A 15563-nucleotide genomic window follows, 5' to 3' on the forward strand; every position below is an offset into this window, starting at 1 on the left:
CTCATTGACGTGTTCAAAATGCTCAAACATCACGATTACTTTCAGTTGACTCAGAAGAATGTCTCAAGGGTACCATTAGAAAATTATTATTTTGAAAATCCGGGAGGAAATAGGATATTGACGATGAAAATAAATCAAAATGCATTTGAAAATAAACAAATATTTAGAGATTTTTAGGGGACAAATTTGAGATAATGTTGAAGACATTTTTTTATGTGCTGGAGTGCCTGAAAAAAAAATCTTCTCGAATTGGATGAAGAGAAGACCTCTGCCAGAAGTGATTTTCTTTTACTATCGCAACTATTAAAACTGAGAATTACTGGGAGATCGTAAAAGAAATGTGTGTCTGTCGTAAAGAGGTTAAAATGAAAGGAGAGAGCTTAGATGATTTAGGATTTAACATAGAAAAGTGTCACAAAAATTATTATTTAAAGCCAGTCTGGATTGGAAATTAAAATTCGCAACGGAATGGTAGGAGAAGGGTTTTAAGTTTCGCACAGAATTTGGCTTCGAACACTTCATATTTTTCCCATCTAAATATAAAGTATTCAAAGGCAGAGTGCGTGCGAAGCCTGAAAATCTTCCCCTTCTATGAGTAATTTGGATGACGAATTGATATATATATTTTGCTTTTATTAACTTTATTTTGGTTGAAAAATCACCGTCTATTCAAGGAAAAATAAATTAATAGAAAATATCTTTGAAATTAGAATCATCTAAAAACCTCGAATTCAAGGATTAACCCTTTAAGGACGATTGGTACACCGGTGTCCCATAAAGAAAATAATTTTTCCTGACTACCTAAAGTTATTTTTTTCTTATGGCTTTACATAATTGTAAAGTAGAAGGTTGAAGGAATCTAGAATATTTTTTGCAAGTCTCTAGCTATTTGCTATGTAGTAAATATTTAAGCCCAAAAATGGCGAATTTTTAAATACTCAAATTCATAATTAATTTTATTTACTTTTTATATTTCCAATTTTTTTAAGCAAAATCTTTTTGGCAATAAAAACTATTATGCTCATACGTAATCTTTTTCAATAAAACGAAAAATATTATTCATTGATATTGTCAGAAAAATTACTTAAATTTTTAGGCTATTTTTGTCCCTATCGTTCATAGAAGCACAAAATACACCGAATCAAACTCTGTTGAACTTTCCAAGGCTAGATGTAAGACTTATCATTGATTATGTTTCTCAGTTTAATTTTTATTGTTGATTTTCAGTCCTTCAAAAGTGTCTCGTCGTTAAAGGGTTAATTATAGGGAAAGTACTCTCCCTTCGAACGTTCATACCTTCGAATAATGCGAATTTTCTTTGATTTACCTAAGAAACTTATACACAATTATCACATAAATATTAATAAAATTGATAATGAGCTAACTAATATTTAATAGAAATGTGTAAGTCTTTTAGGAAAGGTAAAAGAAAATTCACATTATTCGAAGGCATGAACGTTCGAAGAGAGAGTTCTTTCCCATATGTATCTCATCCTAATTTATTTTCCATGAAACTATACAGATTAAACATTTGGAGATATAAGTTTACGATCTTGAGTGACCCCCCTTTTAAATACACCAGTGTTTTCAAAAGGACTTGCACGTATAAGCAGTAAAAATAAATAAATTTGTTCAAAAATAAAATAAAATTTAAGCAAAGCAGTAAAATTTTCATTTGAATTTTGGTAATGGCCAAATAAAGAACTCTTCGTGTCACCTGCAACCACCTTTCCAGACACATTTTTGTAAATATTAAGTGTTTTACTGACCAAATTTAGTTTTTATTACTCTTTTGTGGTAATTCAAAATCCTCATTAATAAACGGTAATTTTATGGTTTAAAAACGTGAAATATTTTATGAGCAAGCTAATAAGCAATGGATGGAAAAAGAATACAGCTTAAACACTAAATAATGTTAATAACTGATTTTAAAGTGTAATAAAAAATTATTTCATAACAAGTGCACCTTTTAACATATTTCTGACTAATTTACGCAAGAAGTTTTGCTACGTACACGAATTATAGGCCGTACTGGCCTTTTTAACTGCTCTACAACATTGCAGAAGACTATTCTCTTCTATCTCGAAAGAATTGTGATTTTCGAATCATTTTCTAAAAGTCGATTTTGTGGAGATTCTCAAAATTGCTTGGGCAAATTTTGTCAGTCTTCGGATAATTTGTGCCGTTTTACTCTCGCAAAACGGTAAAAATATCAAATAGACATATTTTATAGGAAATTTATTCCTCTACAACTTTGTAGAAGATAATTTTTCTCTATCTTAACGAGAAATGTGCTTAAATTGAGCTAATCAGTATTAATATTTTCTGTAAGCCAAATATTCCAAAAATAGGGCTCAAAATTTCATTATTTTTTATTTTACATAATCCTTCCTCGAATCCCTTGAAACTTTGTAAGTTTAAGAAGGTTCATGAAGGCTATCTATAATAAAAATTTCAAGCCTCAATCTCTTTATTTTGGAAAATAGCGAATATTGAAATTTCCGTTTTGACAAATTTTGCCCCAGTCTCCCCTATCATCCATAGATTTTTCTAGAACCCGAGCAATGCGCTGACTGGTTAAAAACTTTCAATTCCTTCTCATAAAACTATGATAAAACGCTTTGTTTTGTTAAAAGATCACATCTTCAAGGAGCTAGGTCTTAAGTTAAAGGCCATTCCCAACCGGTAAATCGGCATTTTTGGTGTTTAAAAATAAATATTTGACAATATTTTACAAGGATCTTTTTGACGACAGGGTAGCCTATTTCAAGAATGAGAATTAATGAGATTTTTACATGATTTTTACGACCGATTTTGTTAGGAGTTAATCATCATTTTCTCATAATTATTTCGAGTAATTTTATGTAAGGAATCAAAGTTCCTTATGTTATTCTTTTAGGAAGCATCGCTAGTCCTGCCGCTAGTTTTTCTTTCAGAGTGATAACGCCTCTCTTAGCAATTTTACGAACTTGAAATGTTCAGAAAAGTTGGAGATAACGACAATATAAACTAATAATGGGAACTGGCGCAATTTTCTTGAGAGGGAGTGTATCCGGTGTTCGCCAGTGGGAAAAGTGGTCACCCTAAAAGGAAAACACTTCCCAATACTGGAAGAATCAGGTCCCAATACTGAAGAAGGTCCATATTGGGACCGAAAGCTCTGGGCAAGATTATTATTAATCGTATCGAGATATTTATTACAAGGTAATCATTTTTACAATGTCATATCCCGTGTTGGAAGAATTTGCGAAGTCCATTGTAGACCGCCCAGGAGCGCCTTCCCGTAGTGTGGTGAATGCTTCTTCCATGCTCCCGGAGTTGTTGGGCGAGGCGGTGCATTTTTATTACGTTATATCACAGTGAAAATGTCTTTTTCTTAACATTCAGATCTTTGCACCGGGCGGGACTCGAACTCACAACAGTGAATCGAGCCAGGGAATCGATCCGCCCAAGAGCCAACGGTCTTGCCTATTGCGCCACTGATTCCCCTCTGGGCAAGATCAAAAAAGTGTTTTCCTCTTAGGGTGACCACTTTTCCCACTGGCGAACACCGGATACAATCCCTGTCAATAACGACGATACCTTTCCAAAGTAGGGTCGGATGAACGTCTGTTCGACAGGGAACCCCTATTGACACTTTTGTCGAAATGTTGAAAATTATTGAATGCATCTACTAAAATATAAGTAATATAACGTTTTTTCTGTAATATACCTTTTACTATAAACAGAGATGTTCAAATTTCATATCCCAAATGGTACAGAGTAGGGTGTCAATAGGTGCTGACACGAGTTCTTAAAGTGTCAATAGACGTTCCTTTCACCCTAACCAAATTTATCCTGAGGGGATAATTAGTTTGATCACTATGGGAAATTTAATACCAAAAATATACATGTAGGGGAAAGTTTTCATGCTTCGCATTCTAGTTTCGAATACTTCATATTTTTCACCTCTGACATAAGGGCATTATATCTTAATAGCTAGTCTTAAATCACAATCCGGAAAAAATAAGTCAGATTCATTAAAATAATATGGGAAAGATATGAAGTGTTCGAACCAAGGGTATTTATGTGCGAAGCCTAAAAGCTTTCCCCTGAGTAGCATAATCAATTTTTTTATTGCTACAAAAGCCTTCTATAAGAATTCCCTCCATTACTTCTAACGTCCTCATCCTGGCGAGACTCAAACACAAAATCCATCATCCAGACAACCAAAAACACTCGTAATTTAGGGTTATTTGTAGACTTAATCAAATAATTGGACAAATTGTCGTCAAAGTAGTGATTTCTTGTTCTGAAACAGCATTTTAAAGGCACAAACGTATGTTCGCTCCGGGCTTAATTTTCGTGGTGCGAAGTGTCTGTATCGATTTTCAATTGAGTCTGTAACAGATAGGCTGAAACCCAGAAACCTCTTGGGGAACAGGCAGCATAAAAAAAATGCTGGAGACGCACCTAGTAATTCAATTTGAATTCATGATTACTCACTATTCAGAGAGGATAAACCAGGGGCTGAGCATAAGCAAAAAGAGGATGGTTGGGTTCCCCAAAAAAAAAGCCATTGGATAGAACCAACATGATATTCAAGGATGAGATTACAATCTTCAGGCTGTTTGTATTCTACCGTCTCATGCGCGCCTTCACTTAATTATTTTTTATGTCCTTGTGTGTCCTCAGACGCTTTTTTGCTCTTGTGATGCCTTTGTACTCTTGGGATCAAAAACACGGGAAGCATTAATATCAATCTGATTGTTGGATAAAAGGCAACAATTTTTCCTTCTTATCTCTGGTACATTATCACAGGAAAGGAAGCTCCTAACTAGCAAGGAAAAAAATCGGTATGAGAAGCTAAATCGATCGGTTGTGGGAGAAGTTGCTGGATGGAGGGAACTTTAGTGAGAAATCAAATAATTTCTAATAAGGAAATCCCGCCACGAAGGAGCAATTTATCATGATGTAGGGAGGAAGAAGGTACCCTTTCAATTATACAAGAAAGTCACTAGACTGGAAGGATGGTACATAATGCTTATATTGCCAGGGCTTCCTCTTCCCAAAAAGGCACTGGAGCCCAAAAGACATTGAGAGTAAAGTGAAATTGTGGCTCAGTTCCTAATTTACTGTCAATATATCACTCCACATACCAACTCTGTGGCATTCCTCAATGTGATTTACTCATCCTTGACACTCACTTGTTAGATGAATTCCATGGGCGTCGCCAAAATCCACAAACAAAACATTTAGCAATATGATGCACAGGAGTAAGTTACTGATGACTCTTCCATAACTGACCAAATGGTAATCACTTAGATGCTGACTGATACACTTGGGCACATCAACACATTGTCTCACAATAAGCCTAAACAAATGTCTGGGGAAACAAAGAAGTGCACTATTTTTAACACTATTCCCACTCAAATTTGAATGATACACTAAACTAGATATTCTGGCCATTTCGCCAATACATTTCCATATACCTACAACACTATGGGATCCGCGGAAGGGACTATTTTAATGCCAAAAAATCACTCTCAAACTTTTCCCATTCTCTCCGCGATTGATGAGCTAAGCGTACAATCCCACTTCCGAACGGCACCACGCTCAACACAAAACTGTCGCGGCTTCGGGAACTTCGGCCAGAGCAACCTCTGTCAGAAGCAACTGACGGATCTGGTTCCCCTATCCAACCATCACCGGCATCTGCACAACGCTTACTCAACTAAAGCCTACTGTGAGATTTATATCTCGACCGTTAAATTTCAAACTTGTTGTGTTGTTGCAAAGTGACGTAAGAGGCGACTAAGTAACAATCTCTGTACAAGTGAATCAAAAGGACTGATATCCAACTGTGCATTATGTAACATAAAGTAAAACCGAAAAATATAAGTCAAAATATATCTTGTATTTCATTAATTCACCCAGGGAACCGTTATTTTTTCTTCTAGGAAACGGGGACCCTGGGAAACCCATGTATTTTTCAAGGGACTCACGAAGAACTTAGGGCACCCATCCATTTTTTTTTCATAGAACTCAAGAGGAACCCAGGGAACACATACATTTTTTCAAAGAACTGACGGGGAACCTAGGGTAGCCTTACATTTTTCAGATAACTCACGGAGGACCCGGGGAACTTGTGTATATTTTTTTTAGAGAACTCATGGGTAGCCTAGGGAACCCCTACATTTTTCAAGAAACTCACGGAGAACCCGGGAAACTTATGTGTTTTTCAGAGAATTCACGAGGGACCCAGGGAACCCCATACATTTTCCTAGGAACCCCCGAGGAACCCTGGGAACCTATACATTTTCCGAGGAACTCTCGAGGAACCCTGGGAACCCATACATACTCCGAGCATCCTCTGGAGAACGCTGGGAACCTATAAATTTTCCGAGGATCCTCCGAGGATCCCTAGGAACACATACATTTTCCGAAGAACCTCCGGGGAACCCTAGGAACCCATACATTTTTTCATAGAACTCACGGGAACCCCATGTATTTTTCACGAGGAATTCAGGGACCCCATACATTTTTTAGAGAACTCACGAGGAGCCTAGGGAATCCCTATGTTTTTCAAGAAACTTACGAAGAACCTGGGAAACTCATGTATTTTTCAAGGAATTCACGAGGGACCCAGGGAACCCTATACATTTTCCTAGGAACCCCCGAGAAACCCTGGGAACCTATAAATTTTCTGAGCATCCTCCGAGGAACCCTGGGAACCCATACATTTTTTCATAGAACTTACGGGGACCCCATATATTTTTCACGAGGAATTCAGGGACCCCATACATTTTTTAGAGAACTCACGAGGAGCCTAGGGAATCCCTATGTTTTTCAAGAAACTTACGAAGAACCTGCGAAACTCATGTATTTTTCAAGGAATTCACGAGGGACCTAGGGAACCCTATACATTTTCCTAGGAACCCCCGAGGAACCCTGAGAACCCATACATTTTCCGAAGAATCCCCGAGGAACCCTGGGAACCTGTACATTTTCCGAGGAACCCCCGAGGAACACTAGGAATCCATACATTTTCCAAAGAACCCCCGAGGAACCCTAGGAACCTATACATTTTTCATAAAACTCACGGGGACCCTATACATTTTTCACGAGGAATTCAGGGACCCCATACATTTTTTAGAGAACTCACGAGGAGCCTAGGGAACCCCTATATTTTTCGAGAAACTCACGAAAAACCCGGTACACCCATGTATTTTTCAGAGAACTCACAAGGAACCCAGGGACCTAATACATTTTTGTTTTCAGAAAAATCACGGGGAACCTAGGGAACCCATACACTTTTCAAGTATCTCACGGGGAGCCTGGCGAAGCCATACATTTTTTCAATTAATTTTTAAAATTTATCATGGGTTAATAACCGATTCGTTACCGATTTACAACCTGTTAAAACTAGTTTAGACTTGACAAGGATTCCAAGACCTTTCCAATGAGTCTAAATTTATCCCAATCTGTAAAGAATTGCGCTCTCCAGAGTCTTTTTAATGTATGTTTTTTAAAAAACTGTTATTAAAAACGATTGAGCTTTCGTTGATTATGATCATAAATTTATTTATCACCTAAGAATATAAAATCAGAAAATCAGGGATCCTTTCGACCATTCAGTCTATTTTGAATTTCCTGTAGACTCAGACCCTTGGTTTCCATAACGAGCGTGAAAACAAAGACAAATGCACCACAACAGAAAAGTCCAAAGATCCAGAAAGCCCAATGACTTCCCACTGCATCATCCAGAGCTGAGAAGTATTTGGTTACGATAAAGCCTAGGATCCAGCAGACAGAAGCTACGACTGATGCGGCGATTGATTTAACATTGGCCGGGAACATTTCTCCAAGAACTGCCCAAGGCAGGGGTCCGAATCCTACGCAGTACACTGTGACAAAGCCAATTAAGGATACAACTGGAAGCCATCCAATGTTTGGAACTGCTTCGGATTTTTGGAAGTCAAGGAAGAAGTAGAGTCCAAGAAGACCATGGCAAATAGCCATTCCTACTGCAGACACCAGAAGGATAATCTTTCTGCCGAGACGATCTGCTACAAGTGGTGTACATCCACTGGCTATCACCTGAACCAAGCCCACGATGATCGTTGCAATGGCTGAGTCGAGTGAACTTCCTGTCTTGGCGAAGATGATCTGACTGTAGAAAAGGACAACGTTGATTCCTGAGAGTTGCTGGAAGGACAGCAAACCAGCACAGATTATCAGAGCTTTTAGATTTCCCTTGTTCCCAACGAGATCCTTAATAGTTCCCTTGTTCTTCATGGCTTCCTCCACAGCTTCTTGGATCTTCAGAGCTTCTTCCTGTACACCGTCGGCGGTTTTTCCACGCAGGAACTGCAGGGACTTCACAGCGTTGATCTTGTCCCCTTTCCCAGTGTAGTAGTAAGGGGTTTCGGGCATGAAAAAGAACGATGCGGCAAAACCTAGTGGAGGGATCAGGCAGATCCACTGGAGAGCCGTGTAGGTGACGTAGGGACCAATGGCGTAGACATAAAGGATCCCAGTTACAATAAACAGTTGCATGAAGGATCCCAAAGCTCCTCTGTACTGATCTGATGAGATTTCCCCAATGTACATTGTCTGGACGGTCATTACGAAACCCACTCCGAAACCCTAAAAAGTTTTTTTAAAGAACAGTTTAATTTAGACAAAAACAAAACTAATATTAAATAAATTTGTATAAAAAAATATTTTTATAAAAAAATCAATCAAAACAATATTTTAAAAAAAAGTTAAAATAATAAATATATTTAATAAAAACTTTATAAGTTAATTTCAGAAATATAAATATAAAATTCTATACACTGAACATAATTATATGCAAATTTTATTTTTAATTTTATGAAATATGTTACCAAAAAACTAACTACATTTCCGAATTTTAAGTGTTAAATCTGACTCAAACTTTTTATAATTCTTCCAAGTACAAAAATAAGGTAATAAAGAGCAAGAGTTTTTGTTCATTTAACAAAGTTAAGATGCTTTATTTATGGTCAAGCGTGTGTATAACTTTTCAAGGATAAGGTCATACTCTTTCATTCTTTCTTAATTTGTATAATAAAGGCTGAGAGAGAATTTGCAAAATTTCAACTACCAAAAAGACTTTTTTTTTGGAAATTTTAAACTAATATCAGACAGATTAAAATATTTCGAGACATTATTGTTTCGGAGGTAGCCGAAAATCCGAAAGCCAAAATCCCGAATGCCAAAATCCCGAAATGGCCAAAATACCGAAATGGCCAAAATACCGAAAGCCAAAATCCTGAAAGGGTTGAAATTATTTAGAGGATAATGTGTAGAATAATTTCCCAAGACACAGAAAATTTCCCTTTGCCTCCAAAAAGCCCGGGTGGAATCGTGGAATCGTGGGAGCAGCTATAACACTTTTAAGAATTTGGGATTTTGGCTTTCAGGATTTTGGCGTTCGGGATTTTGGTTTTCGGATTTTGACCGGGACCCGTCGGAAAGCAGAAACCACTCAAAGAAAATTCATCAGCTTTTTCAAGAGATTTCGGCAAGGTCTCCAAGCCTTCATGAATGGGCAAGCCTTGATATTAAGAAAATCTTATTCAGAATTCAGACCTAAGGCTTAGTCATATGGCTCAACCAGAATTCTTCATCAGGTAAAGGTTTTCGGTAAAATTTTGACTTAGTATCGGATATTGAGGGAAAGTGATTCATGTGGATATGAAAAACGAACAAAACTGGATCTTGTTTTTTAGAGTTTAAGACTTTTGGGAACTATGCTCAAACCTCTAGTCTGAAGACCGCTTAAGATTTGTTCAAATCCAGGATTGCATGGATTAGGCATTGGAGGCTTTAAGAAAAGCCGAAATCTCTGGAAAAAAATGATGAGTTTCCCTGAATAGTTTCCACTTTCCGACAATATCCAGACTCTCATCGCCATAATTGGTATTAGTCCATAACTATCATCATACCAACCGTAGATAAGGCACAATAAACCGCAGATTATCTGTGAGAATATAGGAATTTTAAGCTACTTTAAATTTATTTTAATTTGTATTTTAGAAGGCTTTCCATTAGTAGAAATTTCCAATTTTTGTAACTTTTCTCTTTTAAATAAAAAAAACAGCAAAGTAAAAGAATTTTTTTGATTATACGAAATACAATAAAACGTAAACCAGACTTCCACAGATCCTTACTCAGATAGATTTGATAGGCATTTATTCCTATTTATCAAGGGAAATAAAACACTATTTATTTCAAATTGTAAAGTAGTCCACTCAGGGGCCTCTCAACATTCATTTTTCCATACGTTTTTGGATAGAGGCACTGAAGGCTAAAATGGCAAGTTTTTTCATAAAGAGAATTTACTTATCAGTCTGATATATTTCGAAATCGTGAACTAAAAGCTATCTAAAAATACATATTTCATAATGTTCGCCGAAATAATACAAGAACTACGAGCAAATTTGTTTAAGTCGCTGTGCAATATCTGCAAAATTTTTACAAGGAAAACTGAAAAATAGCTACACTTTTTATTAGGCTTGATGCGCCCCTGAGTCCACTACTCTGCAGAAAACATAAATTTCGGATAGTCAAAATTTCAGGCAAGTCTTGAAAAATATAGAACGTTAAAATACCTGAACTTTAAATGTGAAATTATTAATTTCTATGCTTGATTTCGAATGTTTTAAAATAGAGGATTTTTTTTAATGTTTTACGAATTTGAAAGAAAAATGTAGGGCTCGATGATGGCTTCCAGTTGACATCGTAGCATTGTTCAATAAAGCAAGTCCATTTTTGAACGAATATCCAAGTTTTGGACTTTTCTGGAGAATTTTAAATTTTAATAATTAACAATTTAACTTGAATATAAAATTCTATAAAATTCAGAGATTGTCAGTGAAAATGTAGGGTCGAATGAACACCTCTTCGACAGGGATCCCCTATTGACACTTTTGTCAAAATGTTCAAATTTATTTAATGTATCTAATAAAATGTAAGTAATATGTGGTTTTCTCCATTAATCTACGTTTTTCGACAAGGATAAGTGTTCGAATTTCATATTCGAAATAGTACAGAGTAGGGTGTCAATAGGTCCTGACACGAGTTCTTAAAGTGTCAATAAGTGTTCCTTTCACCCCAGTCATCTTAAGATGATGCTTGGCAAAGCAGTACTGTCTCAGAATGAGTTATCATGATTAAAACCGGCTTTTTTGATAGAAAATTAGCTGAGTTGACACACCCTGCATTTAATGAGGGTAGTCAGGGGATGCATAATGGGCCCAAACAGAGAAGCGATACCAAACATATTTTTAAGTCACCACCCCTCTTAGGTATAATCTAATCTAATCTAATCTAAGATGAAGACACTTTTTTAGTTTAATATGAAAACATGGTTTATAAGATTAGATTTTGGAAACACGATTTAGATGTGAAGCTTTAGATTTATCCGAAAAATTACCTTTAAAATATGTTACAAAGTGTCTTGGTCAAAATCCTGAAAATGCCAAAAATTCCGAATGCCGAAATTCTGAAAGCCAATAAATAATCAAATCCCGGAATAGCTCACAATCCATCCCGGATCTCAGACGCCAAAATCCTGAAAACCAAAATCTCGATTGCTTCAAAGTTTCTTAGCTACTCCCACGATTGCATCCCAGCACTTGTCCTCCAAATTAATTTAATTTCGTCCTTATCAGGATTTTAACCATTAGGAATTTTGGTTTTCGTGATTTTGGGTTTCAGGATTTTGTTTTTTTTTGGGGGATTTTGGCTTTTTCGGGATATTAGCACTTTAGGATTTTGAGTCATTCCGGGATTTTGGCTTTCCAGATTTCACCGGTATCGGTTACAAAAGAATTTCTGGCAATAAGGAACCTTAATGCCCTTTCAGCCACTGAAGAAGATCCAAAACCAGAAACGCGTTTTTGTCTTAGAATGAGACTACCTTTTTACAGGTAACCACTGGAGATATCCCTGTCGAATATGTTCTCTTTATCGTTAAATTGACATTATCAGAAAAAAACAATTTTTCATATTTCGAAAAGAATAGGGTAAAATGAGGTACTTTTGAACCATTTACAATTTGGGACACTTGCGATTTTCTCAATGTTTCAGACGAGCAATGAGAAAACAAAGACCGCAAAATAGAAGAAAAACGATTAAGAAGAAAAGAAATAGATGTATTCCCTTCGAATCTCTAAAACAGTGAGAACATCTCAAATGTCTCAAATTCTAGATGGTTCCAAATTACCTCATTATGCTCCATTTGACAATTTTATTTGGGGATATTTTTATACTTGTTTTAAAAATATAGAATATATCCCTCATAAATCGTTTAATAAAATTTTAAAAAAATAATAATAAAATTGAAAAATCATTACATAGGGTAAGATGGGGTCAAGATTTATTGTCATTGAATGACAGATTTTAAAATTTTGAGATATTCTCACTGTTTAAGATGGTCAAAAAGAAAAAGAAATCCATGAAGAAGTGCAAAGACTTTAGAATCTTTGCCATCTAAAACTGTTAAGAAATCTTTCAGTTCCAAATTACCCCATCTTACCCTATCTATACCCAATGTGAGCAATAAACTAATAACCTTATTTTTTATCAATTGTCAAAATCTTTATATAAAACCCAAAACCTAAACTTCTTTGTCACTTTCAAATTTCAAGAATCTAAAATAAACTTCGATTTAATTTAAAAAGGAATAGGGTAACGTGTGGTATTTCTCGACAAGGTGCTTTTCGGAGCATAATATGGGTATTTTGGGACACATCAAAAATACTATAAATATTTGTTTTCTAATTATTTTTAAGTTCTATATGTAATATTAAGCTCTTTACGTATCAGATGAAGATAAAAATTCTAAAATTTTTATTTAATTTAAAGCATGAAATACGCGTGAATTGTGAGTGTTTACATTCCACTTTTTACAAAACCTTTATTTAAGTCACTTTAAAAGTGAAATTTAAACAAAAAAATTATGAAAGACTGAAGTTCAGAACTTCTACTTAAAGGTAAATAATCAGGCTCGGTGAAATTTATTTGCATAATAACAACTTTTGTCTGTCCCGAAATACCCAACTGTCCCGAAATATACCACTCTTACTTCTCTACATATTCTGCTATTTTATATAAAAAATTATGCATTTTTGCAACATTTTTCGATAAGAATCTTATTTTGGATAGCATAAGGAAAATAAATATTTTCATCAACAAAGAAAAAAATTATTTGAGAAGTCGTTGAGCTGTTTGAAACTTGAAGGTGCTAACAAAATGTCAAAAAATACCACACGTTACCCTATATAAATAATTTTCAGAATTTTTGTGAATGAAAAAAAAAGAAGTCAAAAATAATTTTTCGTCAAATAAATTCTACTAGAATTTGATACTAAGGTTTTAAAATGTCCAAATTATTTTAATCTAGATTTTTATCACGTTTTTGTTTCCTTTGAAAAATGAAACATTGCAAATTTTAATCAGAAGATCTAAATACCTGTAGAAGACGAGCCACATACATCTGTGGAATATTGTTAGTTGTCACAAGGAGTATCCAGGACAGAGCAAAGAATCCAGTACTGGATAAAAGTGTCCACTTCCTGCCGATCTTATCAGCCAGTGGTCCGGCCACAAAAGGCGCTGCATCACATGATATCATTTAATTGAATTATTTTTCTTTTTATCAAAGTGGGACGTTTTCAAGTGCAAACACTCACCAATGAGGGCTCCAAGAGCCACCAGAGATCCAATCCATGACAATTCCTCGTCATCTGGGAGCCTATCGAGGGGAGTATCGGGATCCGTGGTACTGGGATCGTAGTTGATTTTGGGAAATACTGGCGAGGTCCATCCTAGAGTTGTTCCCAGAGCCAAACTCGCGATATTAACTGGAAATGACCGGGAAAAGTTCGTATCAGAGAAGCTGAGATTACGAGCAAAAAGAAAATAATTCAGTGATAATTATGTTGTGATGGGCAATTAGTTGCGATCTTATGTGCTCGCATTTTCTAATCACTAATGAGACTAAATGGGCCATTATCATCACAGATAGGACACAATTAGGAGTTCGGTGTAATTTTTAGGGGGAAGACACTTGAGATTAAACGAGGGTATCATGTGATAATTTTTTTTCTTTACCAACAACACCAGCCAAGAACTGTCGGTAAGCTTTGCCCTGTTCCATCCTGAATCTCTCGTTTTTGGAGAAATCTCTTTCGGACGACTCAAACGTACTGACTGGCTGATAGTTCAGTTCAGTTGGATTCATTGACTATGGATCTGCCTGAGCTTAATCTGCTTGGGAGTATAATCTTGGTGCTATCTCTGTGTGTACGCTATAAAAATTGTTGGTAGGAAAAATCCACTCATACAGACAATTCATAAGCACTGGACACCATCCCACAACAATGGGAATCTTCAGACACAAAAAAAATTAAACTATATCACTTGCGAAGATATTGTTAAAAAAAAACAAATCTCTGCAGGAACGGATACTCCAGATTGGCACAAATTGACGTGATTTCAACACTATGCTGAGAGAACTTTTAGTAGAACAATAACACTGGAGGATCGGGTCAGTGTCAATTTATAAGGTTCCTTATCGCTAAGAACATTCCCAGCCCATCGTCATGACATATTGACACTATTTGCACTGATTGCACTTGAAATTATTTTATCAAAACGCAATTGATTGTAGCATCAATCGATCCACCTCATAAGGAAATTCTTTAAATTTTCTCCAATTTCTTCCATCCAAACCAGGTCCTTCCAACCCAAGGACCATCCTCAAAATCACCTTCCTAATCCCATTCAATCGATCTGCTTTTGATTCACCATCTCAAGATCGAAAATTTTCCCGCCAATTGTCCATAATTGCCCATTTTTTGCTATTTTTTCATCTCGACTGCACTTCCTGTTGTTTTTCCTCAATTAAGTGGTGACAAGCCAAGAGAAGACTCTTCAGAAAAGCAGCAGAGTGCATCAAATGACAATTATTCTTTTCTCACAAAAATTCACACGATTGTGCATATAAAAACGTCTAACAAATGGACTCATTAAAATATGAAGCTATTTGGTTGTTTTGTAAATAAAGCTTTGATATGTTTGGATTTGTAGTCATCATTGCTCATTCAATAGGTAATTTTCCTTAAATCACTGCTAAAGTGTTATCATAAGGGAGGGGGGTCTTCTTCAGAACCACTTCAGGTGAAATTAATTGATATTAGTCGTAACTTCTTTGGCGGCTTTTTCCACTCCAAAACTGCACCTCATTTTCTTCATCAAGTGGAGCCAATGCAACAAACTTCGACACTCCAGTGACGCGCCAGAATGTCAATATCTGGGCATTTCCTCAATGTTTTCCTCTTTTTCCGGGAATTCAAAGAAATTCTGAAAAATGATTCAGAAACCACATCCTCTGAAACTTCCATTTAGGTCATCTGGATACGTCATTGTCTTCCCTGTAATGCTTCGTTTATTCATCTTCACCACACAATTTAAAACAGAATTTATTGTATTTATTGAATTAAACAGAATGGAAAAATTACTATACAAAAAACATGGGTCTGATGAGGCCT

General features: G+C 35.9%; 2 protein-coding genes across 2 annotated transcripts in view; both read right to left on the minus strand.

The window, feature by feature from the left end:
* LOC129798742 (disintegrin and metalloproteinase domain-containing protein 12) overlaps positions 1 to 5617 on the minus strand; it is a 63988-nt gene extending 58371 nt beyond the window's left edge. Inside the window, exon 1 of the mRNA XM_055842055.1 lies at positions 5187 to 5617. Coding sequence (XP_055698030.1) covers positions 5187 to 5448 — 262 coding nt within the window. The 5' untranslated portion in view covers positions 5449 to 5617. The remainder of the gene's footprint in view (positions 1 to 5186) is intronic.
* Positions 5618 to 7537: 1920 nt separating this feature from the next.
* LOC129804399 (facilitated trehalose transporter Tret1) lies at positions 7538 to 15074 on the minus strand. Its single transcript, XM_055851654.1, has 4 exons — positions 14125 to 15074; positions 13704 to 13874; positions 13484 to 13626; positions 7538 to 8628 (listed from the first exon to the last, which is right to left on the minus strand). Exons 1-4 carry the CDS (start codon positions 14252 to 14254, stop codon positions 7594 to 7596), a joined length of 1479 nt encoding a protein of 492 aa, XP_055707629.1. The 5' UTR covers positions 14255 to 15074; the 3' UTR covers positions 7538 to 7593.
* Positions 15075 to 15563: the final 489 nt, after the last annotated feature.

This window comes from Phlebotomus papatasi, chromosome 1 (assembly GCF_024763615.1).
Source record: "Phlebotomus papatasi isolate M1 chromosome 1, Ppap_2.1, whole genome shotgun sequence".
Lineage (NCBI taxonomy): Eukaryota > Metazoa > Arthropoda > Insecta > Diptera > Psychodidae > Phlebotomus > Phlebotomus papatasi.

Coding starts and splice junctions, on each gene's coding strand:
- LOC129804399 (XM_055851654.1), bottom strand. CDS start 14,254: ATGAATCCAACTGAACTGAACTATCAGCCAGTCAGTACGTTTGAGTCG. Junction 13,875..14,124: donor GTTCTTGGCTGGTGTTGTTG/GTAAAGAAAAAA, acceptor GGTCATTTCCAG/TTAATATCGCGAGTTTGGCT. Junction 13,627..13,703: donor GGCTCTTGGAGCCCTCATTG/GTGAGTGTTTGC, acceptor CATGTGATGCAG/CGCCTTTTGTGGCCGGACCA.